General features: G+C 33.3%; 3 protein-coding genes across 3 annotated transcripts; 2 read left to right on the top strand and 1 right to left on the bottom strand.

Annotated features, from left to right (window-relative positions):
• The first annotated feature begins 487 nt into the window (after window positions 1-487).
• LOC112527677 (epoxide hydrolase A-like) lies at window positions 488-2464 on the top strand. The gene is made up of 3 exons (XM_025138444.1): window positions 488-965; window positions 1194-1435; window positions 2002-2464. The coding sequence occupies exons 1-3, from the start codon at window positions 495-497 to the stop codon at window positions 2246-2248; spliced, it is 960 nt and encodes a 319-aa protein (XP_024994212.1). The 5' UTR covers window positions 488-494; the 3' UTR covers window positions 2249-2464.
• On the bottom strand, window positions 2403-3944 carry LOC112527675 (epoxide hydrolase A-like). The gene is made up of 3 exons (XM_025138441.1): window positions 3466-3944; window positions 3089-3333; window positions 2403-2991 (listed from the first exon to the last, which is right to left on the bottom strand). Exons 1-3 carry the CDS (start codon window positions 3940-3942, stop codon window positions 2745-2747), a joined length of 969 nt encoding a protein of 322 aa, XP_024994209.1. The 5' UTR covers window positions 3943-3944; the 3' UTR covers window positions 2403-2744.
• Window positions 3945-10066: 6122 nt separating this feature from the next.
• LOC112527676 (epoxide hydrolase A-like) lies at window positions 10067-12328 on the top strand. The gene is made up of 3 exons (XM_025138443.1): window positions 10067-10592; window positions 10701-10948; window positions 11765-12328. Exons 1-3 carry the CDS (start codon window positions 10122-10124, stop codon window positions 12009-12011), a joined length of 966 nt encoding a protein of 321 aa, XP_024994211.1. The 5' UTR covers window positions 10067-10121; the 3' UTR covers window positions 12012-12328.
• The last annotated feature ends 1909 nt before the right edge of the window (window positions 12329-14237 follow it).

Genomic DNA, 14237 nt, shown 5'->3' with positions numbered 1-14237 from the left:
TCAATAATATTTATTATAATTTTTAGTAAATATATTTGATTAAATTTATAATATTTAAATGATAAAAATATTAAAACTAAAAGTACAATGTTTTAATAGAAATTGGTGATGTAATAATAAATAATTTTGAAAGTACAATGTTATATTAAAAAATGTCATGTGAGCACTATCGTATATGTGGATAGCCTACATGGACGATGAGGTGACAAAGAAACATGATATAAAGGTAAATTTAATTTAAAAAGATTACTCAATGATATAATAGGTAAATTTTTGAAAGTACGATAAAAAAATATATTGCTGTAATAAGAAAAATTAAAAGTAAAATACTATAATAATTTTTGTTATTAAAATAAATTGTTACTTCATGTATTTTATCAAAAAAAAAAAAAACATAATAAAAAAATATAGTATATAACAGAAAGAATCGCAGAGGCCTTCGAATAAGAGTGGCAGTGTATTTTTGTTATACAAATCGAGAGAGAGAGACGAAGATGGAAGGGATAGATCACAAGATGATAAGCGTCAATGGCATCAATATGCACATCGCAGAGATGGGTCAAGGCCCAATTGTATTACTCATCCATGGTTTCCCTGAGCTCTGGTACTCTTGGCGCCACCAAATCCTCTACCTCGCTGCCCACGGTTACCGTGCCATTGCCCCTGACCTCCGTGGCTACGGAGACACCACCGGTGCACCTATTCGCGATCCTACTAAGTTCACTACTCTTCACGTCGTCGGCGACCTCGTCGCACTACTTGAAACCCTTGGTGCAGATAAGGTGTTTGTTGTTGGGCATGACTGGGGTGCATTAATTGCTTGGCGCCTGAGTTTGTTTAGACCCGACAAAGTTAAAGCCTTGGTCAACTTAAGCGTTCACTTCGGCCCAAGAAATCCTCGTCGGAAACCTGTAGAGACTTTTCGTGCCGCCTACGGAGATGATCACTATATTTGCAAATTTCAGGTGATATCTGTTCTTCCTGTTTCTTTTTCTGTTCTTTTTTTTATATGGGAAATTGCTGCCAATTGAGTTACATTGAACTGATACATTTGTCAAGAACCATAAAAGCTTTGATCTTGGTTAGTAGATCGAATTGGGATTAAATCAATTACGGTTTTGATGATAAAGAAGAAATTATCCAGATCTCAAATTTCTCATTTTCCCTCTTTTGTACGTTTAACTTTGTTGTAGGAAGCAGGAGAAATTGAGGCTGTGTTTGCTAGTCTTGGAACTGAGAAAGTTCTTAAGAAGTTCTTGACACACCGTGATGCTAACCCTTTTTATTTCCCTAAAGATAAGCCCTTTGGAGATGCACATGATGCTCCAGTCATCTTGCCATCTTGGTTATCCCAAGAAGATGTTGATTACTACACTAAAAAATTCGAGCAAACTGGCTTCACCGGAGGAATCAACTACTACCGTTGTTTTGACTTGTAAGTTCCCTTGCAATTCTTTAAGAATCTGAAATGTTACCCTGCTTTTGTGTCTACTAATAAGCAGTTGACTTTCTTTTTGGATATTTTCATCTGAGGTTGCTATTTGAACTCATTTTTGGAGCATTATATAGCGTTGGAAACGCAAAGTCTTTAATTTTTTTTTTGATAGGGAGGGGGGAGACCCCTCCAGATCAAGGAAAAGTCAAAGTCTTTAATTTTGAATTGTGTAAGTATGGAATTGGTACACGGACTTCATTTAGCATGCAGGTTTTTTTTTTTGGATACAAGTATTAAGTACAATGATAGCAAAAGAGATTCACTGTATTGTTGTTTTCGGATTCTGTTTGAACCCTTGGAAAACCATGGATATCAATCGTATTCGTACCTCCCTGGTGATCACGGTGTGCTTGTAGACATGCGTGTGATATTACCACATTCCATTGTTCGAGTCCTCTTTTAGATTTTAAAAGTCATAATCGACCCTTTTTAGCTCTAAATATTTCCTGCTGTTGAAGATCAAACTGAGGTGTTAAATTTGACATCCATCGGTATCTTATTTGCAGAAACTGGGAACTGGAAGCACCTTGGACCGAGGCTAAAATAAGTGTACCGGTAAAGTTCATAGTTGGCGACTTAGATTTGGTGTATAATATCCCAGGCATCAAGGAATACCTACACAAGGGCGGATTTCGCAAATATGTTCCATTGTTGGAGGAAGTCGTTGTGATAGAAGGTGCAGCTCATTTCATCACTCAAGAAATCCCCGACAAGATCAACAAACACATTCACGACTTTCTCCTGAAATTCTGATATCTCTATCGGTATGTAATCTTCCAATGATTTCAGAAGAGATACGTTTGAAGATGTGTGCATCCTTGGACCTCCGTCCGTACAATAATTTAGAGGAACTTTTTAGTTTCCTAATATAACGACAAAACATATATCAATAGCTCATATCGACTATGTAAGCATGTGTCTATTTCTTATATCATTTATATCAAAGGAGCTAAATACATCATTCTAGTCATACAAGAATGGCAGATCCCATGGTATCTATGTTAGCACTATTATGTGATAAATGACATACCCGACAACCGTTTGGTCATCCAGTTATGTTAAGATTAGAACGAGTGTCGAAGCATGTTACTCACAAACAACAAACTCCATGATCATGGTAACTGAGTACATGTATAATGACCACAGGATGATGAACAAACACTCAAATGACATCAAATACCCACATGCAAATTCTATATCTTCATATGTATATCTAGCTATCTACATATGTTAATTAGTTGGGAATTTATCAGAATTTATTTAGAAACTGCAATATGTAGTTGTTGATCTCATCAGGCTTCTCTTGGTTGATGAAATGGGCAACACCTTCCATCACAACGACCTCCTCCAGTAATGGAACATCTTTCCGAAACCCACCATTATGTATGTATTCCTTTATACCCGGCATATGATAGGTCAGGTCTAGATCCCCGATGATGAATTTCGATGGCACCATCACTTTTGCACCACTCCATGCTGCAGTCAATTCCCAGTTCCTGCAAAGATAGTTTAGAGACTTGTGTTTCTTGATTATAAAATCGTACCTCTTGCAGCATTGGTATTAATTTATTGGAAATTTTAAGCATAACGTACAAATTCAAAGCACGATAGTAGTTGATTCCACCGGAAAAAGTAGTCTTGTTGAGTTGGGTGGTGAAGTATTCAACGTCTTGTTCCGACAACCACGGTGGCAAGGTGACGGGAGCATCACCAGGTGAATGTCGAAATCCTTTACCTTTCGGAAAATAAAAAGGTTCAGGATCCCGGAACGTCAAGAACTTTTTAACAACTTGTTGAGTACCCAATCTTGCAAACTCGGCTTCAATTTCTCCGGGTTCCTACAACCATAAATTTATACATCCAATCATCATAAACAGATTTGATATTGGAATTTAGAGATCATAGCGTCAGGAGTACATTGGGCACTTATCGGATTTAAAATGGCAAAATCTGTAAGTTTTTACACATACCTGAAACCTGGTCATATAGTGATCCTCCCCGTATGCGATTCTCAACATCTTGACCAGGTCTCCGTTGGGGTTCCACGGAATAAATGGCACACTCAGGTTCACCAAGGCTTTGACTCGTTCAGGTCTAAACATACACAAGTACCAAGCAATATATGCGCCCCAGTCATGACCCACAACGAACACCTTTTCACCTTGGTTTGTGATGGCATCAAGAAGCCCAATCAAGTCACCCACCAGATGGTGGATGGTGAACTTGGTGTGGTCGTTCACCGGTACACCCGTTGTCTCACCATACCCACGAAGGTCGGGTGCCACGGCTCGGTAACCATGATCCGCCAAATACAAAATCTGGTGACGCCAGGAGTACCAGAGCTCAGGAAAGCCATGGAGGAATAAAACCAATGGACCTTCACCCTTTTCTGCTATGTGGATGTTGATCCCAATGGCACTCACTGTCTTGTGCTCTATTCCTTCCATTATGATTTATGAAGTGCTTGTGGTGTGGTTTGGGTTTTATTGAGGAAAAGAAACCCTAATTCCAAACCATTATCCACCTCTTTTTCATTAATTTATTAATATAATGGAAAAAGTTCTTTTTCATTAATTTATTAATATAATGGAAAAAATTCATTTTTATTGATATATTTAAGAGTTAAATACAAATTTGAAGTAAGTTTCTTGAAAAGAATCTTTACCCAATAATTTTATAGCTATATGGTCTATATTAATAATATTGTCACTTATAATATCGTTTGTGACAAGTAGTTTCATTAATTCGTCATTTTTTTCTCTACTTTCATTTTTATAACAGGATCTACCATTCTTTTAATCAATAAAAACTTGGTAAGATAAACATACATATTTTACATATAATGAGTAAATAAAATAAACAAACTCACATTGATTGGGTATTTTACCCAACCAAATTAATCTATCAAGATCATAATATGCTATAAATACAAGATCTTTGAAGTTATAATATAGCCAAAAAGCAAAAAACAACTGATTTCATGGAAGTCAGGTTTTTAAACTGAGATTTTAATATGGATTGACTTATATTTTCAGATTTTTTTCCCATAAAATCGTCCAACTCAAATAAAATATAATTTCAACACATATTTTATTTTAATTAGTTAAAATTAAAAAAAATTAAAACTAATACCTGATAATATGTTAAATAATAACATATAAAAGTAATTAATTCACTAGAACTAATCAATATACACGAAAAATTATTATATCAAATAAGATGTAAAAATATAACTTTAACTAATTTACTTAAATTATTAATATATGCTAAAAATGATTATAAGAAAATGATAAATTAAATTAATGTATGTCAAATACATAAAAATGCTATATAACATTAACCAGTTGAAAATTATTAGTGTTATATATGATAGTGAAGGACTAAATCTATTATAAAAATTAAAGCAAAAGGAATGACCAAATTTGTTATAAAAATGAAAGTAGATAAAGGGACCAAATCCATTACAAAAATGAAAGTAGATAAAGGGACTAAATTTGCGGCTTTGACTGTGAAGTACCTGATACTTCCTCGTATGAGTATGCGAAAGATAGAGGGATAGTTTCGTAACATTTACAAATAAACGGTAAACGGGTTCATATGTGAACCCATTTGGTTCACATATGAACTATATGTTCATATGTGAATCAGTTAATTAGTTCATAAGTGAATCAGACGGATTCATATGTGAATTAGTTAGTTAGTTCATATGTGAATTACATGGGTTAATATGCGAAACATTTAAAGTTCATATATGAATGACACAGGTTAATATATGAACATATAGTTTGTTGTCTATTTGTAAAAGTTACGAAACCATCCCCTCTATTTTTCATATAGCTGTAAATTTTGACCAGTGAAAACCACAATTATTGACCAGTTAATGCTATAATTCTTGACTAGTCAAAAGCGAATTGAAAGGCTAAGATCACTCATTTACCTTTTAAATATTTACTACGATGACTAACTTGTTTTAGAGACCAAATCCAAATTTTAAGCAATTTTTTTTTAATTATTAGATATAAGTTTCTTATTAATTAAAAATCCACTCACAGATTTTTATACAAATCTATGCCACATCAACAAAAAAAAATATTGATTTAATATTAACAATTACATTAAAAATACCATATCAACACTTTTTGTTTACATGACATTTTAGCAATTATATTAATAGATAGTTCTATGAGATTTGATTTTGATTTTGATTTGTGTTGTTTCTAGTTTTGTTCTTATCGAAGTCGTTTTTGACATTCAATGGATAAGAAAACAATTTCATTAGTCTAAAATTTGGTGTCTTTTTAACTAATGAAATATCATTTTCGAAATAGATTTCGTTTTCATTTTGTTTTTGTTTTTTGACCAAAAGAAGCAAAGAACAAACATATAACGAGTTGCTTTTGTAAGTGTTGGTAAGAGTCAAAAATCAATTCGGATAAGGTATTTGGGTAAAAAGTTGGTTATCGATAACTCCAACTAGTTCATTTGCCCAAATAAGAGGAAGTAGCTATTATTCCTTCTCTGTTGCTAAGAATTTGGAAAGTGGCCGACATCGTTAACCTGGTTTCGTTAAGGCACACCCCATCTAGCCTGACCCTCTTTAGGTCTGTTCTTAACGTTTCATAGGTTGTTATACATCACATCTACCATACATGCGTTTCTTCAGTATCATTTTATCAAGTGCTCCGAGATATCACTTAAATCTCATGTTGGTCCATGCTAGCATTACCATGTAATACATGACATACTCAACAATCATTTTGTCATCTATCTATAATATGATCAAAATCAGTGCCAAATAACGCTACTCATATACGACATACTCTATGATCTAAAGTCAAATTACCATATGTATAATGACTACATAAGAGACACTTATATCACTAACATCAAATGAAATTTTCTTGTGTGGGAATAATCTTGTACACAAAATCATCATCTATATATCAATATGAATCCACACATATGTTAGTTGTTGATATATTACTCTAATGTACATGAATACATATTAATATACTTATTCAAAGGTGATTATTGAGATGAATGAAACATAAATATAAGCCCAATTAAGTCATCCACTAGATGGTGAAAAGTGAACTTGGTGTGGTCGTTCATCGGTGCACCTATTGTTTCACCAAAGCCACGGAGGTCTGGTTCCACGGTTCGTTAGCCATGATCCGCCAAATACAAATTCTAATTACGTCAAGAATACCAGAGGCCGGGGAAGCCATGGAGGAATAAGACCAATGGACCTTGACCCTTTTTCTTCAATGTGGATGTTGAGCCCATTTGCACTCATTATCTGGTGACTGGTGTTGTATACTCATCATCTTGTTATTTTCTTCTCTATGAGTATGAACTATGGAGTGTGAGCCATGTGGTTTGGGTTTTATGGTGCAAAAGAAAGCCCAACACCAGATAAAAACTAAAGGGATTTGTTATTGTCACCCCTATAATTTCTCACATTAATATAAAATCGAATTCTTTAATATATTTTTTAATTTAAATTACACTTTATCTAATAATTTGTTTTATGCCCCTTGTTTCTTCATTTTTCGTTTTATATATTTATCATATTAACATACATAATCATATATTAACTAAAATATATTAAACAATACGTTTTATTTTTAACAAGTTATATCATTATAATCGTCGCATCAATACTTTCGAAATAAACTCAATATTTAATATTCTTTGATTTAATTATATTATAGAAAAAAATATTTTTAGTACTTACGCTTTATACACTTGTAGTTAATTATTTAGTTTAGGGTACGTCCCTTACTTTTTCATTTTTCGTTTTACACCCTTACCATATTAATATACATAATCGTATATTAACTAAAATACGTTAAAAATACGTTTTTATTTAACAAGTTACCCCATTATAATGGTCTCGTAAATACTTTCAAAATTAACCATATTGAATATTTTTATTTATTTATTTGTTCGTACTTGAAAGATATAACCATGCCATCAAAAAACGTTTTTCCGTAAATCCTCGGTTCATAGAACCACTCGTGGAAGTCTATCTCTAAAGAATCAAGCTCTAAATAAAACAATTATTGAAGACACTCGTAGACATAGGGGTTGTTTGACAGTTGCTGAATGGTTTGGAGCACAACGATTAAGTGATCAGAATGATTAAGAGACTCTTATTATATAGTGCAAAATGAAATATAAATGTTTGGTAATTAATTACAACGAAATCAGGGCGCTGAATAGTTAAGGGAGGTCCATGATACAAAATCATTCAGAGGGTTTTAGAACCATTAAAATGAAGACTTTTTTTTTTGCCTAACAAGATCCAACTCTTAACGATTCAAAATCTGCCTCTTAATGGAACTATTAAGAGATAAACAAACAACCTCATAGTTGTTCTAACGCGCCAACATTTATTAACTCTGAAGCTTTGGGGCATCAAGAAATCAGCAAGACATCGATTCTAGTTCCAACAACAATCCACCACCCCACATCCATATCTTGATCATATTCCAAGTTTATTTCATCCATACATCACGCAGATATAAGATGTACAAGCGATGAAAATTGTGGATTCCGAGCGATATCTACTTGGTAAAAACCTATCTTCTACTTAGAGATTTAACCCAAAATCCACAATATCTTCATTTTTTTCCCTACTTTGTTTATAGGCTTCACAACCCTTCAATTAAGTTTTCCAACGTTTTAACTGTACAAAAACTTGCAAAACTCGTCCAATACAATCTGTTAACAATCCAATTAAATTCAACTTATTAAATCGTTTACCCACCAAACCGCTAACCCGCAAATTAGGAAAGTTGAAATTGGATTGGGCCTAGCTCAACTCGTTCAATCCACCAACTCGCCGCTAATATATAATTTTTATAAAATTATATATATATATATATATTAATAATGTATAAATTTCATGTAATTTTTATTGATATTATGTTTGTATTTCATTTTAGCAACGTATACATTATCAAAAGAGATTCACAATCAAATAATGATGGCAAATAATCTAATTAATAAGAGAAAATTATTGATTTTTTTTTTCAGCAACAACAAATTGATATATCAGAGAATATGAATGATATTGATAGATATTTGATTGACGAATCCATCAATCTAAATACTCCGTCATTTTATGTTGTACTTTAGTGGAAAGAAAATGTTTAGTTATAACATTTCGCTACAACAATATTAGATCTTATAGGATGTCTAAAATGTCTAAGCGTCCTAATATGATACTTTATAGAACGAAACAAAAAAAAGTCTTATCTAAAAGAGTTACTATATGTTTATAAGATGATTTTGGGCGTCTTAACAAATTTTATGACGCTTTTAAAACAAGATGTCGTATTAGTTATTTTATACAACACGACTTGAAAAAGGGTCATATGAACATATGTGTCCTATAAATAGATGAGTTTACGAGACATTTCTCAAAATTTTCAATAAAATAACTAATATGACATTTTAAAGATCATTCTAAAACACTTGTTGAAACGTCCAAAAACATTCTATAAACCTATTGTAACCTTTTTAGATAAGACGTTTTATAGTATGGTCTATAACATAAAGTTTTATAAATTATTTCATTCGTCAAATTTATATAACTACTAACCCGCCAACCCAACCAACCCGACTCAACCCGCAAGGGTTAGGTTGAGTTATACTTTTGAAGGGGTAGGGTTGAGATTTTTTCAAACCGTCTTAATTAGGTTGAGTTGTAAAAATGTTGTAAATCGTCCAACCCAACCCACATACACCCTTAGTTGTACGCAAAGTAAACGTTTTAATTTGTAGAGTAAACACAAAAGAGCATAAATGTTGATTACCATAACCTGGAACAATAAAGATGATACCGAACTGTTAATGCAATTATGTTATTAAGATTAAATGGAATGAATCTTTTTTCCAAGTTGTTTGTGATTAAGCCACCCGATCTCCCTTGTGACGGAACTCGATGTATTCCTTATATGGTTATAAATTAGGGACCGTTTACCAAATGCTTACTCGGGTAAGCATTTACCAAGTCATATTCCCTTACCAGATGAATATAACAAGGACCAAGAATCTTACCTGGTAAGAGCGAAGGCATGGACCGAGAGTCTTACCGGGTAAGTGATGGCGACGACTCTTAACACAATTAGCGCTTACCAAGTAAATTGTTACATACGGTTTTGTTTTGGTAGACTAAAGTCTTACCTGATTAGTAAGCGATAGAGTTGCATTTTACCGTTAAACACTTACCAGGTAAGTGTTTAGGTAAACGACCCCTTACTCCTTTGAATTATTATCGGTTGTCACCTCTGTCGTCCAAGAGCCACCTACATCTACAGGTGTACTAACAGACAGCAACAACAACAACAAACGCCAAAAGATCAAAATATCTTAAAAGATATGGGTGGTAAATTATTTAATATGAGTCACGTTTTGTAATAGTTTATTACGATATTAAACACATGATTATTATGGGTATAAAGCAATAGAAAATTAGTGATAGAGATAAGGTGGGACTGCTTTCAAGAAATAATGCAACAAGATATTGTTGTCTATTGATTCCACACACTGTCTTTCTGAGTATAAAACGAAGTATAACTTTTGTGGAGCTGTGTGTTCCAAATCGAGAGAGACGAAGATGGAAGGGATAGATCACAAGATGATAAGCGTCAATGGCATCAACATGCATGTTGCAGAGATGGGTGAAGGCCCTGTTGTACTACTGATCCACGGTTTCCCCCAGCTCTGGTACGCTTGGCGTCACCAAATCGTCTACCTCGCCGCCCAGGGCTACCGTGCCGTCGCCCCTGACCTTCGTGGCTACGGAGACACCACCGGTGTACCTGTCGACGATCCTTCCAAGTTCACTAGCCTGCACGTGGTTGGGGATCTTGTTGCACTCATTGACGCCTTGGGTGCAGATAAGGTGTTTGTTGTTGGGCATGACTGGGGGGCAATGATTGCTTGGAGCATGTGTTTGTTTAGACCAGATAAAGTTAAAGCTTTGGTCAATTTGAGCATTCAGTTTGCTCCAAGAAATCCTCGAGGGACGTCCGTAGACATCTTTCGTGCTGCATATGGAGATGATCACTACGTTTGCAAATTTCAGGTCATACTTGTTCTCCTTCCAATTAGGGTTTTCAGGATAAACAAGAAATTACTCTGATTTTCCCTCTCTTTTTGAAATTCCTCTGATCTTTTTCACTTTGTTATATAGGAAGCAGGAGAAATTGAAGCTGTGTTTGAGAGTCTTGGAACTGAGAAGGTTCTAAAGAAGTTCTTGACACACCGTGATACAAGTCCTTTTTTTTTCCCTAAAGATAAGCCCTTTGGAGCTGCACATGATGATGATACTCCAGTCATCTTGCCATCTTGGTTATCCCAAGAAGATGTTGATTATTACACCAAAAAGTTTGAGCAAACTGGCTTCACCGGAGCCTTAAATTACTACCGTTGTTTTGGCCGGTAAGTTTTTTTGCAATTCTTTGGGAATCTGAAATAGTACCCTGCTGCTTTTGCATCTACTCAATTAGAAAAAGGTTAACGAGGCTAATACCTTATTTAGTCGGTTATACAGAATGTTTGTTAGCTATACATGCTGTTTGATAGTGCTTAATATTATAAAAAGTGGTTTATTCATTAAACTTCAGGGGAGTTTATACAGAAAGCCAACCCAGGGTTTCCATTAAAAAACACACTCGTTCTATCTATGAAACAACCCTCCAGAAAAAAGCCTTCCTCATCTATATAGATAGATTAATTTACACAGACAACCTTATCCATAATGGAAAACTAACGGAACGGCCTCTTAATTGGCTCTGGGGAGACCCTATATGGGTTCTTAATTATTTGTTGATTTATTGAATAACTTTTACAACCATCGTACTTGTTACGAGAATCATGAAACCCCATATCATTCCCCAAAAAAGACATTGGCAGAATTAAGGTTCCAATATATATATATATATATATATATATATAACAAAGGGTCGAAGTTCGTGCCAATGTGGTACTCTTAACTCGTCCCCTCCACTAGGGGCACAAATTGTCCCAAAACGTCAAGAGAGGGCTACCCGAGTTAAGATAACCCCTGAATATTGAGTCCCTAAAGTTATAGACCTTGGGGATCTGATACCTGATTCCAAGTTACTCTCCAGAAGATAATGGAGTGGTCCAAGTCTATCTAATTGTGGAACACGAAAACTTTTTCCTAACTTTTACGGAGTAGGTATGAAATAGTTGTCGATGACAACCAAGTTGGACCTCTATCTTGATTTGCAGAAACTGGGAACTGGAAGCACCTTGGACCGGGGCTAAAATAAATGTACCGGTGAAGTTCATTGTTGGCGACTTAGATCTTGTGTATAACATGCCTGGCATCAAGGAATACATACACAAGGGTGGATTTCAGTATTTTGTACCTCTGCTGGAGGATGTTGTTGTAATCGAAGGCGCAGCTCACTTCATCATTGAAGAAATCCCCGACAAGATCAACACACACATTCACGACTTTCTCAAGAAGTTCTAAGAGCATCCGCATCAGCTTACAGATCCATGACTCTGCCACATCAACTTTCATCTGCTTTCCTACTAGTGATTCCAAGATGTCATTCGAAGATGCGGCCTTCGAGGTTCATAAATAATTGAAGGAAACATTAGTTTCATCATCATTTTGATTTTGCAAGGGAATAAGAAATCATCTCCATAACATATATGTGTACTCTGTCCCATGTATTTGTGTAGCTAATGTTGTTCAACTTTCTGTAACTGGTCTGTGAAGGACCATTGTAGGCTCGGTTTTGGTTTCAGTTTGAAATGAGTTTTGAGTTCGATTACTTCCACTAACATCGTTCAAGTACAAGCCATTGAATACCCACACATAAGGGTATTTTAATTATTTTTTCTTCATTAGAGACGTATAATTGTTTGGTCTTGGTCTTATAGATCATTCATTTCTACCAAATAAATATATGTCTTATATAATGTGTTACGATAAATTTATACAATGTTTTTAGAAGTCATTAAGAACATTCTTTAAAAAAAATAACATATAAACATATATGTTTTTAAAATACAAATTCGAAAAGACATCAAATAAAAATGTCATTTTCCGTAAATGACATGTGAAAATATATTAATTGCACACGTTATTTTAAAAGCTTTATTAAAATGTCTAAAAATATTCTATAAACTTATTGTAATACTTTTATATAGAATGTGCATTTGCTTGGTATAATTCAGTAACTTAAGAGACCAAACAATTGTAAGTCCTATTTATATATTTGTTTGATAAAATTAACCTAAAAATAGTTGATTATTTACTCCTATAATTTTTTATTAAATTAAAAAGACTAAATTACCAAAAAAGAAACCAAAGAGAAAAAAAATTCAAAAAAAATAAAATACCTCTAAATTAAATGATGGATTTTTAATAGAATTGATCTCAAGGATAATACATTACCAACCATAAAAATGAAAACAAAATAAATTACAAATTATAAAGATGAAAAACGCAATTTCAAAACCATAAAAACAAAAATCGCAATCTTATACAACCCATTGGGCCTAAAATCATAGTTTACAACTTTACATGTTTTTGTTATCATGATTCGGTCCACCATTATGAATCATGTTTGCATTTTTTTTTTCAGGCAAATAATATGTTATAATTTTTTTTATTTGTCTTAAATTGTTTTAATTTTATTAATTGATTTGTTTTATTTACTCTAAATTCTTAGTTTGTTCTAATTTGATTATTTTTTTCAATTATTAATCTGATTTACATTAAATTTATGTAGTCGTTTTTCATTTGCTCAAACCCTAATGTTATTTTAGTTTAGTTAGTTATTTTAAATTGTAAAATATTATATTTAATACCAAAGATCTTAGATGCATAAGGAAACAAAATTGAAAACTTAGAAAAACCAGATGAAAGACAACCAAAATCAAATCCAAAAAATTAAAAAAATTTAAGAAATCAACCAAAAACCCAAAAAAATTCCTTATAGTGTGGAATTCAATTAAAAACACGTCGAACGCAACATATAGTCTTGCATCCTGTTCAAAAGGTCGAGGTCTGTTTCATTGGAAAAATGTATTTTATTCATTAAATTGACATAATTAACTTTTTATTGGGTCAAATCACGATGACTTCTCCCCGCATTAACAATGATTTTACGACTTTTTGATTGACCTAAATGTACACCCCGTTCAAAAAAATTAGTGGGGTCCATCAGCGCTTGCTTATGGATATTTTTTCTTAGACGATTACAGTTTACAAACAAGAGATGATGTATATGGCTCAAGATTTCCATTGAAAAAACTGAATTCAAACCTAGAAAAGTCAAATCGTAATTATTTATAAGTATTTACCTTAATTATTCATGGAATAGCATCAATTAAGAAACCACATTTAAAAACAAACTTTTCAAAATCATGATCATATGGCTTCAATTGTATTCTAATCACATCCTTACTTTTTTTTAGGAAAAAGTGCAAGTATAAATTAAACTCCTTATTCATTAATACCAAATTTAGTCTATGAAATGGTAGACGTTTCGTATTTTCATCATAAAAATAACTTTCATTTGGCTAAACGTTATACTTTGACTTCAAATAACATACATTCGTCAAGACTTAATAAAGCAAAAGATTGGAATACAATTGAAGCCATGATTTTGAAAAGACAATGTGATTAGAACTTGTTTAGAAACTCTAGTATGTGGTTGTTGGTCTCAAGAGGCTTCTCTTGGTT

This window comes from Cynara cardunculus, assembly GCF_001531365.2.
Source record: "Cynara cardunculus var. scolymus isolate 2C chromosome LG 15, CcrdV1, whole genome shotgun sequence".
NCBI lineage: Eukaryota > Viridiplantae > Streptophyta > Magnoliopsida > Asterales > Asteraceae > Cynara > Cynara cardunculus.
The sequence above is the reverse complement of the archived record's forward strand: the minus strand, read 5'-3'. Positions and strand labels throughout refer to the sequence as shown.